The 15,490-nt window shown below is 41.1% G+C and overlaps 1 protein-coding gene across 1 annotated transcript in view; it reads left to right on the top strand.

The window, feature by feature from the left end:
• Positions 1 to 7,001: 7,001 nt before the first annotated feature.
• Positions 7,002 to 15,490, top strand: part of LOC124896743 — a 43,124-nt gene continuing 34,635 nt past the window's right edge. The window contains exons 1-4 of the mRNA XM_047408517.1: positions 7,002 to 7,084; positions 7,469 to 7,596; positions 7,968 to 8,033; positions 8,564 to 8,664. Of these exons, the coding sequence (XP_047264473.1) occupies positions 7,002 to 7,084; positions 7,469 to 7,596; positions 7,968 to 8,033; positions 8,564 to 8,664 (378 nt within the window). The remainder of the gene's footprint in view (positions 7,085 to 7,468; positions 7,597 to 7,967; positions 8,034 to 8,563; positions 8,665 to 15,490) is intronic.

Here is a 15,490-nt window from a genome sequence, read left to right on the forward strand (position 1 = left end):
CAGTCGTCCAAGGTGTTTAACATCATGTTCAAGTGTCCTATTTATAGGAAAATGATTTTGGCCATGTGTGGAATAAGGTGTGAGGTGCAATGGTCAGTCCATGTGAGTAAGGGTCACACCAAAATAGTTAGTCAATGGGAATGGGGGTCTCCCCTCAATTTTTAGTCCACTATAATGGGGGTCGTGCCAGCCTTCTATCTTGAAGACATATTAGAAACTCTATCTTTACTCTTAAACTCGTCTTGTGCATTTTTCATTCAATCCAAAGCCTTGTCATTTTATTTCCACTTTATTTACAACTTCTTAATCATTAATATATCATTATAATAAACTCATAAAGCATCCTATAGTGTCAAAAACCATGTATTATAGCTCAAAACTATACAACATTCAAGAGAATGAACTAGAAACTTAAGAACTAGTTTAGCCCATTTTGATCTTTAACTTAGTTTTGACTCTCGGATTGATTCAATTGAACTTTAAACATTATAAAAAGTTTTTACTTAATTGTATAATCATACCATTAGGAACTCATTCAACACTTTATAATCCATCGAGATCAACAAGACAAACATCTAGCTCAAGCTAGTAACACTAGTTTCTTCGTGTAAACTGTAAGTGGCAAAATTGAGTACAAACTTGTCTGAAAGACACCTTAAACATTATAATCAAGTACTTAAACATATAGATGCTCAATTATATCATAATTAACACATTAAGAACACAAGTTGTCCTAAAAAAGCTAAATAAGCTTGGATAACAACACTAGGTACATAAAACTACCTCAGATTACCAGCCCACACTTAAAGCCTTATTCGTCCTCGAAAAACTCTTTAATCTTAGAATCATAAGATGAGGATAATCTACAAATCTACTACAATAAATGCACTCAAGATAGTACTACCATGACTGCACAAAATTCAAGTCCTTACACTAAGAATGCTATATACACAATTGAAAGTTCAAGAATACTACTCCAAAACATCCTAGCCTCAAGAATTGACTCACCAAGTTAGCAAACTCATACATCTTGTTCAATCACAGACATTAGACAAATCACCTAACTATAATTAAACATGCTCCATCACAACAAGAGAGTTGCTCATAAGCACTCTCATAGACGTAATTTATAACAGAATGGGTATAAGAATCAGATTACGCTCACTCTCACAAGGAATTCACAAGTTACAAAAGATGATCCATAGGCTTTCGCATAAAGTAGTACTCCACTAATATAAGAATGATGAAGCTTAAGATCAAATAGGTCTTCAAGGGTTTTAATGTAGGCTAAGGGATGGGCAGGAACTATTTTGGCCAAGAATAGTGAATATATTCCATAAGCACATTAATACATCACACTTTACAATTAAGACCAATCTCTACCAACAAAATTTTACTTCTACCATCATACATCCTTTGTTTTACCCCATCTTATTAAGATCACACACATCAATTGTATGCACCAATAACTATTACTTTGGGGCTTCACTTTCACCTTTCTCTTACTTGATTAATTTTTCACTAAAGTGCTTAGGATCTTTGAATCAAATTAAGGTCTATCAAAGAAGCGGATCCAGGCTACATATAAAGATGTCAAAGAAAATAAGCTAACGGCTTAATGGGGTTACCTAGGATGATGCACAAGGGTAGGTCAAAAGAGAGTATTAGACATAACTATCAAGAAAATTTCTATATCATCTCCAAAACCCACACTCTTTATTTCAGTTTGGATACACACCAATCAAGTTCTAGCATCAAATTCAACAAGAAATATGCAACAACCTAACATATATATGGCATATGCTCAACTTAAGTAGGATCATTATAGAGTCTCAACCAAACAATCACATGAATTCAAAATTAAACCAACAAGTATAAGAGTCATAATCATGAGCCTAGGAGTCTAAAAAGTAGTAATTCACTTAATCAACATGCTTTTAAAAACAAAACTCTTGCATTATGTAGTCAAATATAGCGCAAACAAGAATTTCCTAATTACCTAAAATAAAAAATTTTAAATTACTCCTAAAAATAGAAAAATAGGAATTCCCCCCCCCCCCCCCCACACTTAAAAATCTACTTTGTCCCCAAAGAATACTTTAAAATTAGAGATAGAAATACTCCCCAAGGGCTCTAGGCCTACCTAGTAGGATCTTTATACCTCAAGGGGGTCCTCAGAACCTACAGTCAGTCTTTGCTATGCTCTTTAGCTTAGGTTTTTTGGTACTTAGACTTCCCATCAACTTGTGACTCAACATAAACAAAATCTAGTAAATTAAAACAAAAATACTAAAAATAAAACCTACCTTAACTTAGGTTTCCCCTAAGCAGTGCCTGATTTAGTATCTTGGCATGACCGAATCTTTGGCTCATCCCTTTTTCTTTATTCTCTTCCTCATACTTTGGGGATATATTCTTATTCATTTCTTACCTCTTGACTATGAACTCTCAAGGTTAACAACTCTCTAAATAATAGCCTTTTTATGATTCTCGATTTGCATTATTTTGGGTTAGAGTTTTTGTGGCTTGGGCTACTCAATGAGGAAGTATAAAGAGGTCTTTGGTGGACAGAACTCCACCTCCCCATACTTATCACCTTCAATCACCATAATCATGTATAAATCTTTGTAGTGGATAGTATGTTGCACAGTTTGTACCCTATAAAACCACCTCTTTATCATCCAACCTAATTGTGAGCGTGCCCTATCTCATATCTATTAATGCTCCTCCTGCTACTAAGAATAAATGTATCTAAATGACTCCACTCTTTAGTCTATTTGAAAAAAAATAATAAAATAAGCAGGAATAATAAACTTACCAACCTTTTTTAGAACATTCTCTATGATTTATTTAGGATGGGCTATGGTTTGGTCTGCTAATTGAAGTAACACAGACCTCGGTCTTGGCTTTCCCATGCCTAGAATATTGAACAAGGAGAGGGGCATCAAGTTGATACTTTCCCCAGAATCATTAAGTGCATAGCCTACCTCACTATTACTAATTTGAATAGGGAGAGTGAAACTACCAAGGTTATTGAGATTTTTGGGCATCTTCTGCATCACAACGAAACTACACTCTTCAGCTAGTGCTAGTGTCTCAGTATCCCGCACCTTAACTTCGTTAGTGACCACATCCTTCAAGTACTAAGCGTACTTAGGCATTTCCTTCAAAATATGTAGAAGAGGAAGATTAATGTGAATCTCTCTGAATGTGTCAAATAACTTCTTGAAGCACACATCCTCTTTCATTTTTCTAAGCCTATGTGGGAAATTTAGTGGTGGTCTCTTCTTCACATTTTCAACAACCTTGGTTTTCGAGTACTCAGACTTTCTCGAATTTTTCACAACTTTGTTATCTACCTGTTGAGGAACTTATTTTGTATCTACCTCCTTAGTTACCTTTGGAGGTTCTTTATTAAGCTCTTTATGACTCCTTAAAGTTATTGCTATTACTTGTTTAGGAGATTCAGTATTACTTATCAAACCACCTTGATGTCTGGCATTTTATGCCTACAATATTTGCCCTACCTATATCACTAATTTCTTTGTAGCTATCTACTGGCTCTTCATATCTACTGCCAACTGTGCTTAAGAAGATAAAATTTGTTTCAGCATTCTTCCATATTGTTAGTCTGGGTCGTGGCCTGATTCCCTTGAACCTGTTGCTACTAAAACTTCTGTTGTTGGTTATTCCATAATGAAATTGGTGGTTGAGTCTGCCACTTTTGATTATAAGAATTCCTATGATTTGTCCTTTGAGAATTTTGCATAAGTATTACTAACTAAGGATTTGCCCCATACATGCTGTAGATTGATCACCGTTTCAACAAACCTCACACCAAGTAATCATCTGATGAATTGCATTAACTATTGTTGTAGGTTGTGTAACCCCCAATTTTATATTTTTAAGCTTAGTTAATTAATTTTGTAGTAGAATAATCTGAGCGGATATGGCAATAAACTAATCTAAATGCCATTCAGTATTTCCTTGTGCAATTCGAATCAACAAGGTGTATAGCTCATTGAAACACCCTGGGTTTTTGAACCTTATAAAATTTCATGGATTTCTAGTTTCTGGACAAGATACGACTTGGGGGTATAGGTCATATGTTGGGGTACAATTGGTAACGCTTAGTTGTACACTAACTAGTGTTAGTTGATGGGTTGGATTGGGTTCTTGAATGGGAATGACTTGGAGGGTATGGGTCATCTAGTTGGATTTTTCCTTTACTTAATCTGTTAGTAATTTAACTTGGATCTGTGTACGAGTGGCTCACTATGGTTTGTGATATACGGAATAAGTCATATTGTCCAACTCTTATGTTGGACAGTGTCATTTTCTCTTGGTTCTGTCATAGGTATGGGTTGAGGGTACTAGTCATACCCTTAGATATAGTTTGTATTACATGTTCGTATGGTGACCAGTATGGGGGTATAAGGGGGTCCAGGGTAAGACTAGCGGGTACTACTTTTAGTGGAGGGTACGATCAGTATGATTGAGTCGTACCCACCTACGGGGATTTTATACAGTTATGTTGGGGGTAATCTTGACATTTTCCCTCTTAACCAATTATGAACCCATGACTTATATCACACTTGAGAGGTTATTTGCCCTATTATTCTAATCTAAAACACTTAGAAACACTCTTTAATTCACTCTAAGGCTCATGGGTAAAAAAAGTCTAGGGTTTTATCTAGAAGAGCAATTTGGGGATTGTATGGGTGATTTCTCTCCATTATCTTTGTAAACCAAGGCAAGTTACTCCTTTCTCATTACTAGTTCCAACTAAAGGCATGTTTTATACAATTTTTTCATGGCATCATTATTGTATGGTTTTGGGATTTTCAAATATATGTTGGGGTTTTGGTATTAAATGTTTGGTTATGGTTTTTCCATGTTTTAACTATGTTTTTGCTTGCTTTAATAGTGGGTTGGACAATTGGTTGCATGAGAATGGTAAATTGGTAATTGGAATTGGTTTTGGAAATACTAAGCCCCCAACATATTTGATAAAATGCCTATGATAATGCTTTTACTATACTATTGTACTTTTTATGGAACTATTGCATGGTATGGTTTGGTAATGGAACCCTAAATGGAATAAATGTTTTAAACGGTTTGGAATTGTATGGTGGTCATGGTTATAGTTAGTTAAACTTCCTTTTGGGGTACAAGGGAATCCCTTAAGTAAACATGTTAATGAACAACTTGTGGGGTACATGGGATTTCCTTAAGCAAACTTAATAATGGAACACTTTTAGGGTACATGGGAATCCTTTAAGTTAACTTGATAACGTAATCTATGGCTATGTGGGGATCTCTATACATAAAAAGGTTGGCTAAGGATGTTTCTTACAAGCTATAGTTGGTATGAAAATACCACTACTGATAGCCTTGGTTAATAATAATGGAATAATAGTTTGGTTGGATGGTAATGGTTTTAATTAGGCAATAATGGAGGGGTGTGATTGCTAACCATGATGGTGCGAGTCTAATGAGCAGACACTAGAAACTCATATTTTCTGACATGAGGGGTTGGTCATAGAGACCATATATGATACTATAAGGTACATAGGAATCCTCTAAGTACACTATACATTTGTATCATAAAGAGCAAAGCATAGTTAAGAATCCCCTACTCTTATGGTATCTCTAATTCATGCGGATACAGACTTCGGGGCCCATTTTGGTGGTTACACTAGACTTATAAAGCCCATGGGTGGATCTAGGATAGTTAAGCTACAAATCCCAAGTTAGTGGTTTAAAGGTATGCTAAACCCAATTCTCTTTCCCAACATGGTTATATATCCATGTATGATTTGTATCCATATGGTTGTTTTACTTAGTTTTATAGGATAACATTATTTTATTGTTATCTTGAACTTGCTAGCATTCGCTTGCTAATTTATCCTTGGGCAGATATATCCCCATGCAATGCAAGAACTGGGCGTTTTACTCCTTCTTTTTTGTGATCGAATTTCAGGATCAGCTCGGTTGGATTGAAGTAGTAAGATTTCATATTTTAGAAGGCTCCATTTCATGTCATAGACATGTTTATTTATTTTAGATACTTTATGGATATTAGTTTTGGCTATGGTTGGGGACATATTCCCACCATATATTAGCTTTCTTTTTGTTAGAGGCTTTTTATAGAACTACTATAGGTTGGTATGGGTGGGATCGGTAGTGGTGCCAGCCTTAGTATTGGCATTGGCATAGGGGCTGATATCAGTTGACTATGTTTCTCACTATTCTATCATTTTATATTATGTTATGGATAGGAACTTGGTTATTGTTTCTATTTTGGCTTATGGTTTTGGTTTGGCTATGGTTATCAATTAGGTTTAGGATGGTTAGGATTATTTAGGTCGGTCGTGATCATAGACCTATCCAGACTTTGGATTTTCACAAATACACGTAATCATGTTATATGTTCATAATTTATCCGAGTTCGGGTATATGCTGGATGGTTGGATTAGGTATCGAGGGTGGTCTCTGATCCTTGTTAAACTTCAAATGCCCATTACGACAAGGCCCTTGGTTGCATTAGGTTATGTTGGTATTAGATATTTAGGTTTATGGTCAATTGGGAGTCCATAAAGCCATGTAAAGTAGAGTCTTTTTAAGTGTGTGTAGCGCGCCACACTCATGTAGAGTCTATGTCCTGGTATCTTCTCTAATACTGGTTTATTATCTTCCCTAATCCTGGTTTGTTCTCTTTTTAGATTAAGCATTGATGATCTGAAATATAAGATAACTCTTCTGTCCCAAATGGGGACAATGTGAAAGGGCCAAATGGGATCTATACTCGATCTAGGGGTCCAGTCCCTGATATATTTAGAGTTCTACCCGTTGCTACAAGTCCTCCTCAGGGTGAGGTGATGAATGCGGAATTTCATTAATTGATTTATATTATTGCTCAATTGGTTGTTGGTCAGCCCAAGCGAGATACATCTGGTATTTTATTTGCTGAGGCCATATAGGTTAGCCAGTTCATGAAGATGAATCCTCCTACTTTTACTGGTATGAAGGTGGATGAGGAGCATCCTCAGGGTTTCTTGGATCAAATGGAGAAAATTTTAAGGTAATTTAAACCGCGAATATGGAAGGGATGAATTTTGCTACTTACCAATTTAAGGATATGGTATACCAACTGTATGAGGACTAGGATAGAGTGAGAGGTAATGTTGAGAAGACGACTTTGTGGGAGACTTTCTCTAATACTTTTCTAGACCGCTTTAATCCTCTAGAGTTGAGGGAAGCAAAGGTGGAGGAATTTGTCAATTTGAAGCAGGGGGAAGATGTCAGATAAGGAATATGCCTTGAAATTCCATCAGCTATCAAGGTACGCTCTAGAATTAGTTTATGATATATGGGCAAAAATGAGAAAGTTCTCTTTTGGACTGTTTTAGGAGTTGATCCTTAAAAGTAAGAATGCATTACTGATCAAAGATATGGATATGTCTAGGTTGGTAGTTCATATACAACAAGTGGAGGAAGAAAAGACGAAGAAGGCTGAATTTGGGGAAAGGCAGGGTAAGAAGTTTAGGTTTTCTAAACAAGGTGGTGGGCAACAACATGGTGGTCTAGATGACGGTAAGTGGTAAAAGAAGAAATAGGGGGGAGTTCTGGTTCCTTTCTACAGCTAGTACTTCTTACCCGAAGCCTTTGGATTATAGGCATCAAGAGGGTGGCAATAATTTCTGGCATAGAATGCCCAATATCAGGCAAGTGGGGCTCAATTGGCCTCATCATGTCCTTCTTATCGATTTTGTAGTAGGTTGCATAGGGGTTTTTGTGATGAGGGGGACAAGTGTTTCAAGTGTGTCCAGCCAAGCCATATCCTTAGAAATTATTTGGTTAGTAATGGTGCTTTGCAAGCGAGTAAGGCTCCAATTTCTGTATCTTGTACTCTTACACCAAAGGGTGCTGCTTTTACATCTATATCTACTTTTGTACTAGCTCAGGTCGTAATAGGTTATATGCTCTTACTACTCGACAGAAATCTGAGGAATCACCTAATGTTATGACTGGTACATTACAACTCTTTTCTCATGACGTGTATTTCTTACTTAATCTGAGGTCCACTCTTTCTTATGTTACCCCATTTTTAGATTTGTATTTTGGCTGATATTCGACCGTTGTCAACAATATACTCTCTCTCTCTCTCTGAAGGTACTGTTTAACTTGATTCGACCATCGGCGCCGATCCGGCCCCCGGTGCCGACCTCCGGCCCGATCTTCGAGTCCCGGTGCTGACCTTCGGCCCGATCTTCGAGCCCCCCGCGCCTACCATCGGCGCCGACCCAGCCCGATCTCCGAACCCGACCGCCGGCCCCCGGCGCCGACCTCCAGCCCGATCTCTCTCTTTCTCCCTTCCCTTTCTCCCTCCCTCTCGCACCGGTCCCCGGTCCCCGGCGCCGTCGCTGACCTTCGGTGCCGACCCGACCCGACTGCCGGCCCCGACCACCGACCCAACCGCCAGCCCCGACCGCCGACCCGACCGCCGGCCCCCCCACCCCCCACCCTTACCTGTCCTGCCCGTACCCCCCGCCCCCCGCAGGGTACACCAGTCCTCCCCCACCTCGACCTTCAACCAGCCAGCCGCCGCCCGATCTCCAGCCGCCACCCGCCGCTCCGTCTCTAGCAGCCGCAGCTCTAAGCGTAATCCGGTGACTTCTAACCTTTGTTATTTTCGTTATTTCATATTCCATTCTTAGTATTATGCTAGTAGTAGCCCCTGTACCTTGACTTGGGTGGAATTTGTGGACATTGTCTGTTGTCTGTTGTTGCTGTCGCTGTGGTCGTTTCTTACACTGCTTTGGATTGGGTTATTGGCTGGGAAACTGTATTTGGGGCGGTGGGTGTTGAGTCCGGTGGTGTTTGCCCCCTAATTGAGTATAGTTTTGTTTTGGGAGTATTCCTTTGAATTTGTGTGAGCCTTGTATTTCCTTGCTGCTGATTTGATACTACCACCGTGTATATCTATATATTTTCCTATACTTTCGTGTAGTGCTGGCTGTGGGCGGTAATGGGTGGATAGGGTCATGTCCGAGGGGGTTGGGGAGTGAGGCCGTGGTGGGGGCGGGGGATGAGGAGAGGGCGGGAGTGGGATGGGGGCCAAGGTTTGGCCGCGGGGGGTGGGGGTAGTGGAGGGCGGGACGGTAGGCTGAGGGTTGGGTCGTGGAATATAGGGACCCTTCAGGGTAAGTCCATAGAGCTTGCGAAGATTCTTAGAAAGAGGAGGATCAACATTGCGTGTGTCCAAGAGACCAAGTGGGTAGGGTCTAAGGCGAGGGATGTGGATGGTTACAAGCTGTGGTACTCTGGGAGCGACAGGCGTAGGAATGGAGTGGGCATCTTAGTAGATGAAGAGCTTAGAGGTCAGGGAGTGGAGGTGAAGAGGATCAACGATAGGTTGATGACTATTAAGTTGGTTGTTCGGGGGTTTACCCTGAACGTGTGTAGTGCTTATGCGCCGCAAGTGGGATCGGAGGGGGAGGATAAGATGCGGTTTTTGGAGGCTTTGGAAGAGGTGGTGAGAGGCGTGCCTAGTTCGGAGAAGATTGTTGTAGCAGGGGATTTCAACGGGCACATCGGGGCGCTACCAGGAGGCTTTGGTGACGTGCATGGGGGTTTTGGTTTTGGGGAGAGAAATGACGAGGGGGCGACCCTACTGGAGTTTGCGAGGGCCTTTGGGCTGGCGGTGGAGAACTCGGGCTTCCCGAAGAAGGACGAGCACCTGATCACCTTTCAAAGCGCGGTAGCCAGGACTCAAATTGACTTTTTGTTGCTTAGGAAAGGGGATAGGGCGTTGTGTAAAGACTGTAAAGTCATCCCGAGTGAGAATCTTTCGACCCAGCATAGGCTCTTAGTTATGGATTTGGGTATAAAGAAGAATAGAAAGAGGAGGACTAAGGAGTGTAGACCGAGAATTAAGTGAGGCGGCCTTATGCTAATGAATGCGTGGGAGATAGAGAAGAGGTTGGCAGGAATGGGGGTGTGGGAGTGTAGGGGGGACGTGGATAGTATGTGGGACAAGGCGGCAAGGTGCATCAGGGAGAATGCAAGTGAGGTGTTGGGTGTTTCTAGGGGCCGGGCCAGGCACCGTCGGGGGGATTGGTGGTGGAATGAAGAGGTGGAGAAGAAAGTGGGGACCAAGAAAGGGGCGTATGCTAAGTTGGTGGAAAGTAAGGACGAAGAGGAGAAGCGGGTAAATAGGAAAGAGTACAAGCTAGCGAGGAAGGAAGCGAAGTCAGCAGTTACGGCAGCTAAGACAGTCGCTTTTGAGAGTTTGTATGCAGGGTTACAGGAGAAAGGAGGGGAGAAAAAGTTGTTTAGACTCTCTAAGGCTAGGGAGAGGAAGGGTCGTGACCTCGATCAGGTGAGGTGCATTAAGGGGAAGGACGGTAGAGTGTTGGTGGAGGACGGCCACATTAAGAAGAGATGGCAGTCGTATTTTCATAGGCTCTTGAATGACGAAGGGGATAGAGCTATTGTGTTAGGGGAACTGGAGCACTCAGAGGAGTGTCGGGATTTTAGCTATTGTAGACGTTTTAAGGTACAAGAGGTTAGACAAGCTGTCCACAGGATGTGAAGGGGTAGGGCGACGGGGCCAGATGAGATATCAGTGGAGTTTTGGAAGTTCGTTGGAGAGGCTGGTGTAAGGTGGTTGACTGGATTGTTTAATGAAATCTTCAGGATGGCAAAGATGCCCGAGGCGTGGAGGTGGAGTACCATGGTCCCTCTCTATAAGAATAAGGGGGACATTCAGAGTTGCAATAACTATAGGGGGATTAAGTTATTGAGTCACTCTATGAAGATCTGGGAGAGAGTGGTCGAGGTGAGGCTGAGACGGATAGTGTCTATTTCGGAAAATCAGTTCGGATTTATGCCCGGCCGCTCAACGACGGAGGCAATCCACCTAGTGCGGAGGTTGGTGGAGCAGTATAGGGAGCGGAAGAAGGATCTACACATGGTGTTTATCGATCTGGAGAAGGCATACGACAAAGTCCCCAGGGAGGTGCTTTGGAGATGCTTGGAGGTGAGTGGATACCACTGGCATATACCAGAGTAATTAAGGATATGTATGATGGAGCGAAAACCCAGGTGAGGACGGTGGGAGGAGACTCAGAGCATTTCACTGTCCTGACAGGATTGCACCAGGGATCTACTCTTAGTCCCTTTTTGTTTGCGTTGGTGATGGATGTGTTGATGCGGTGCATTCAAGAGGAGGTGCCGTGGTGTATTCTTTTTGCAGACGATGTAGTGCTGATAGATGACACACGAGAGGGTGTGAATGACAAATTAGAGGTGTGGAGGCAAACTCTTGAGTCTAAAGGGTTCAAGGTGAGCAGAAGCAAGACAGAGTATGTGGAATGCAAGTTTAATGACGTGAGGCGGGAGAATGAGGTAGTAGTGAAGCTGGAAGCACAGGAGGTATGTAAGAGGGATAAGTTCAAGTATCTTGGGTCCGTGATCCAGAGTAACGGTGAGATTGACGAGGATGTCTCGCATCGTATTGGGGCGAGATAGATGAAGTGGAAACTCACGTCGGGGGTGCTGTGTGATAAGAAGGTGCCGCCCAAGCTTAAAGGCAAATTCTATAGGGTGGTAGTCCGTCCGGCCTTGTTGTATGGAGTGGAGTGTTGGCCAGTTAAGAACTCCCACATCCAGAAAATGAAGGTGGCAGAAATGCGGATGTTCCGCTGGATGTGTGGACTGACTAGAGGGGATAGAGTTCGGAATGAGACTATTCGGGAGAAGGTTGGTGTGACTTCAGTGGAGTGCAAGATGCGGGAAGCACGATTGAGATGGTTCGGACACGTGAAGAGGAGGGGCATGGATGCCCCGGTCCGTAGGTGCGAGAGGCTAGCGTTGGATGGTTTTGGGCGGGGTAGGGGTAGGCCGAAGAAGTACTGGGGCGAGGTGATTAGGCGGGACATGGAACAGTTACAGCTCACCGAGGACATGACCCTAGATAGGAAGGTCTGGAGGGCGCGAATTTCGGCAGAGGATTAGGGCCAGTATGGGTCGCTAGTGTAGGGAATTACTTGGAGGGGTTTTTATTCCTGTTATGATTCCGTCTTCCGTGTTCCATGTTTTATTACGAATCTGTGTGCTTTTCTTTGCTTTCCTCTGTTTTATATTACTTATGGTTGCCGTATTTATGTTATGTAATCTGCTTCTGTGCTTTCCGGGGGTCTATCGGAAACAACCTTTCTACTTCATCAGAGGTAGAGGTATGGACTGCGTACATCTTACCCCCCCAGACCCCACTAGGTGGGAATACACTGGGTTTGTTGTTGTTGTTGTTGTGGTCCTGAGGTTTTTGCAAATGCTTTTTCTATTTCTACCCCGGTAGGAGACTCTATGGTTAATAAAAAGTCTATATGGGGTGTGTGGTATCTATTTGTAGTAGGCAGACTTTGGTAGATTTGCTTGAACTTTATGTGGTTGATGTTGAAGCTATCAAGGGATGGATTAGTTACACTCTTGTTATGCATCCTTAGATTGTTGGACCCGTAAGGTTTTCTTTAGGTTCTATAGTCAACCGATTAATGAGTAGGATGGTAGTTCCCTAGCTCCTAGCGGGAGGTTTATTTCTTTTCTTAGAGCTCAGAGGTTAATCTCTAAAGGGTGTCTCTATCATCTAGCCCAGGTTGAAGATTTTAACTGAAAAAGTCCTTCTTTGCATTCGATTCCAATGGTAAATGAGTTTCTTAAAGTATTTTCAGATGATCTTCCTGGTGTTCCTCTGGATAGGGAGATCGAGTTTGGTATTGATTTGGTTTCAGACACTCATCCAATATTTATCCCTTCTTATATAATGGCTTCGACTGAGTTGCAGGAACACAAAGAGCAACTTAAGGATCTTTTGGATAAGGTTTTTATTTGTCTAGCATGTTCTCGTGGACTGTACTGATTTTATTCATGTGCAATAAGGAAGGCATTTACTATTGGTAATTAAATAAGGTGACCATTAAGAATAGGTATCCTCTCCCAAGGATAGATGACTTGTTTTATCAATTGTAAGGTGCCAAATTCTTTTCTAAGATAGATCTTTGGTATGGGTATCATCAGTTTAAGATTAGGAAGGAAGATATCCCTAAGTTGACTTTTCATACTTAGTATGGGCACTTTGAGTTCCTGGTGATGTCATTCAGTTTGACTAATGCCCCGACGATAGTTATAGATTTGATAAACAGGGTTTTCAGGCAGTTTCTAGATCTTTTTTTCATTGTGTTCATTGATGACAGATTGGTGTATTCTAAGAGTGAGGTGGATCATGCTAATCACCTCCATGCGGTGTTGCAGACCTTGAAAGTGTAGCAGCAGTATGCCAAATTCTCAAAGTGTGAGTTTTGGTTGAACACTGTTACTTTTTTGGGTCATATTATTTCTAGTGAGGGGATCATGGTAGATCCACAAAAGGTGGTTGTGGTTAAGAGATAGCCTAGACCCATGACTCCAATCGATATTTGGAGCTTCTAGGTTTTTTTTTATAGGTATCATGGCAATTCATGGAAAGTTTTTTATGATAGTTACCCCATTGACTAAGTTGACTAAGAAGAAGATAAAGTTTTCTTGGTCGGATACTTGTGAGGGGAGTTTCAAGAATCAAAAGAATAAGCTATCTTCGACTTTAATTTTTACATTGCATGAAGTAATGAGGGTTTTGTGGTTTATTATGATGCGTCCTGGATAGGACTTGGTTGTGTTTTAATACAACATGGGAAGGTGATAGCCTATGGTTTCAGGCAGTTGAAAGTGCATGAGAGGAATTATCCTACTCATGATTTAGAACTTTTAGTGGTGGTTTTTGCTTTGAAAATCTGGTGGCATTAGTTATATGGAGTGCACGTGGACATCTTTTCTGATCATAAGAGTCTATAGTATGTGTTAACATAGAATGTGCTATATCTTAGGCAGAGAAGATGATTGGATCTTTTCAAGGACTATGATATGAGTCTTCACTACTCCCAGGTAAAGCCATTGTGGTTGTTGATGCTCTTAATAGGTTATCCATGGGGAGTTTGGCTCATGGGGAAAAGGAGAATCAGGAATTGGTGAAGGATTCACCGCATGGCTAATCTTGGAGTTTATCTCTTGGACTCTAATGATGGTGGAGTGATGGTATAGGAAATAGTTCAGTCGTCTCTTAGTGCAGAGATCAAGGAAAAACAAATCTTAGATCCTATCTAGATAAAAATCAAGAGTGATGTTGGTGGGAAAAAGTGATGGTATTCAAGATGAGTGGTGATGGTACCTTGAGGTACCAAGAGCGGTTATATGTTACTGATGTCGATGGTCTGCAACAGAGGGTTTTGGCGGAGGCACATGAATCACGCTATGTTGTTCATCCTAATTTAATAAAAATGTATCATGATCTCAAAGAGATATATTTGTGGAGTGGTATGAAGAGGGATATGGTGGATTTTGTGGCCAAATGCATGGTGTACCAACAAGTCAATATTGAGCTCATGAGGCCTAGTGGGTTGTATTGGGAAATAAAGTTTTCGGAATTGAAATAAGAGGTAATCAATATTGATTTTGTTACAGGACATCCTCGGTCTTTGAATCAATTTGATTAGATTTGGGTCTGCGTGGATAGGTGTAAGACCTCGCAAGATCTTGCGGTTAAATTCAGCTCGTTAAGTTCCTTGAAGTTCATTAAAAGATCCAACACTTATAAAATTTTGAAAAGTGTTCAACACTTAGTCTCATTTTAAGCCTCCAAACTTCGGAAATTATTTGATGACATTTCCGACATCCATTTTATGATTTTCAAGTTTCATTGCGATGGGCCAAGGCAAGAGTACATTCCGGGTGAGTTTTGGAATTTTCGGAATCCGTTTAGGGCTCATTTAGATTTCAAACCAGTAGCCAAAGGCTATGAATGGGCACCGCCCATGGTATAGCCTTTGTGGGAAACTCAACACCAAATGAGCTATCCAGGTTCCACAGGGCGCTACCAAAGGCCCCGCCCAGGTACAAAAGGCTCTACCAAAGACGTCGCCCTTTGTATACCCTTTGTACCCAATTTTTCAGCATTACACTTCCGTGTCTTAAGGGAAATTTGGTAAATTTCCCCACCGTATATAAGCCTAATAATACGAGATTTGACCATAATTCAGCAACTTATACTCAATTTCTCTCAAAAACTCTCAAGAACAAGCCTTAGAGTTTTCATAGAAGGTTCAATTCTAAGGAAATTCACCGTCAAATTTCAAGAATCTTTCCGTCAATCTTCATAGAATTATCACAAGCTAAGGTATGCATAGTGTTTACTCATGGATTTCTTTCATCCATGAAGCCCAAGAACCCTCTTTTAAATTCTATATCATGATATTTATGTGGTGAATGGATTTTGTTCATGTTATTGATGTTGAATGATTCCCAAGTTGGAATCTTTATGTGTTTTTATGAATCTATGATAGCATATGAGTTGAAAACATGTAAATTTGGTTGTTCATGATGAATAATTTGT

Source organism: Capsicum annuum, chromosome 3 (genome assembly GCF_002878395.1).
Source record: "Capsicum annuum cultivar UCD-10X-F1 chromosome 3, UCD10Xv1.1, whole genome shotgun sequence".
In the NCBI taxonomy this organism is placed as follows: domain Eukaryota; kingdom Viridiplantae; phylum Streptophyta; class Magnoliopsida; order Solanales; family Solanaceae; genus Capsicum; species Capsicum annuum.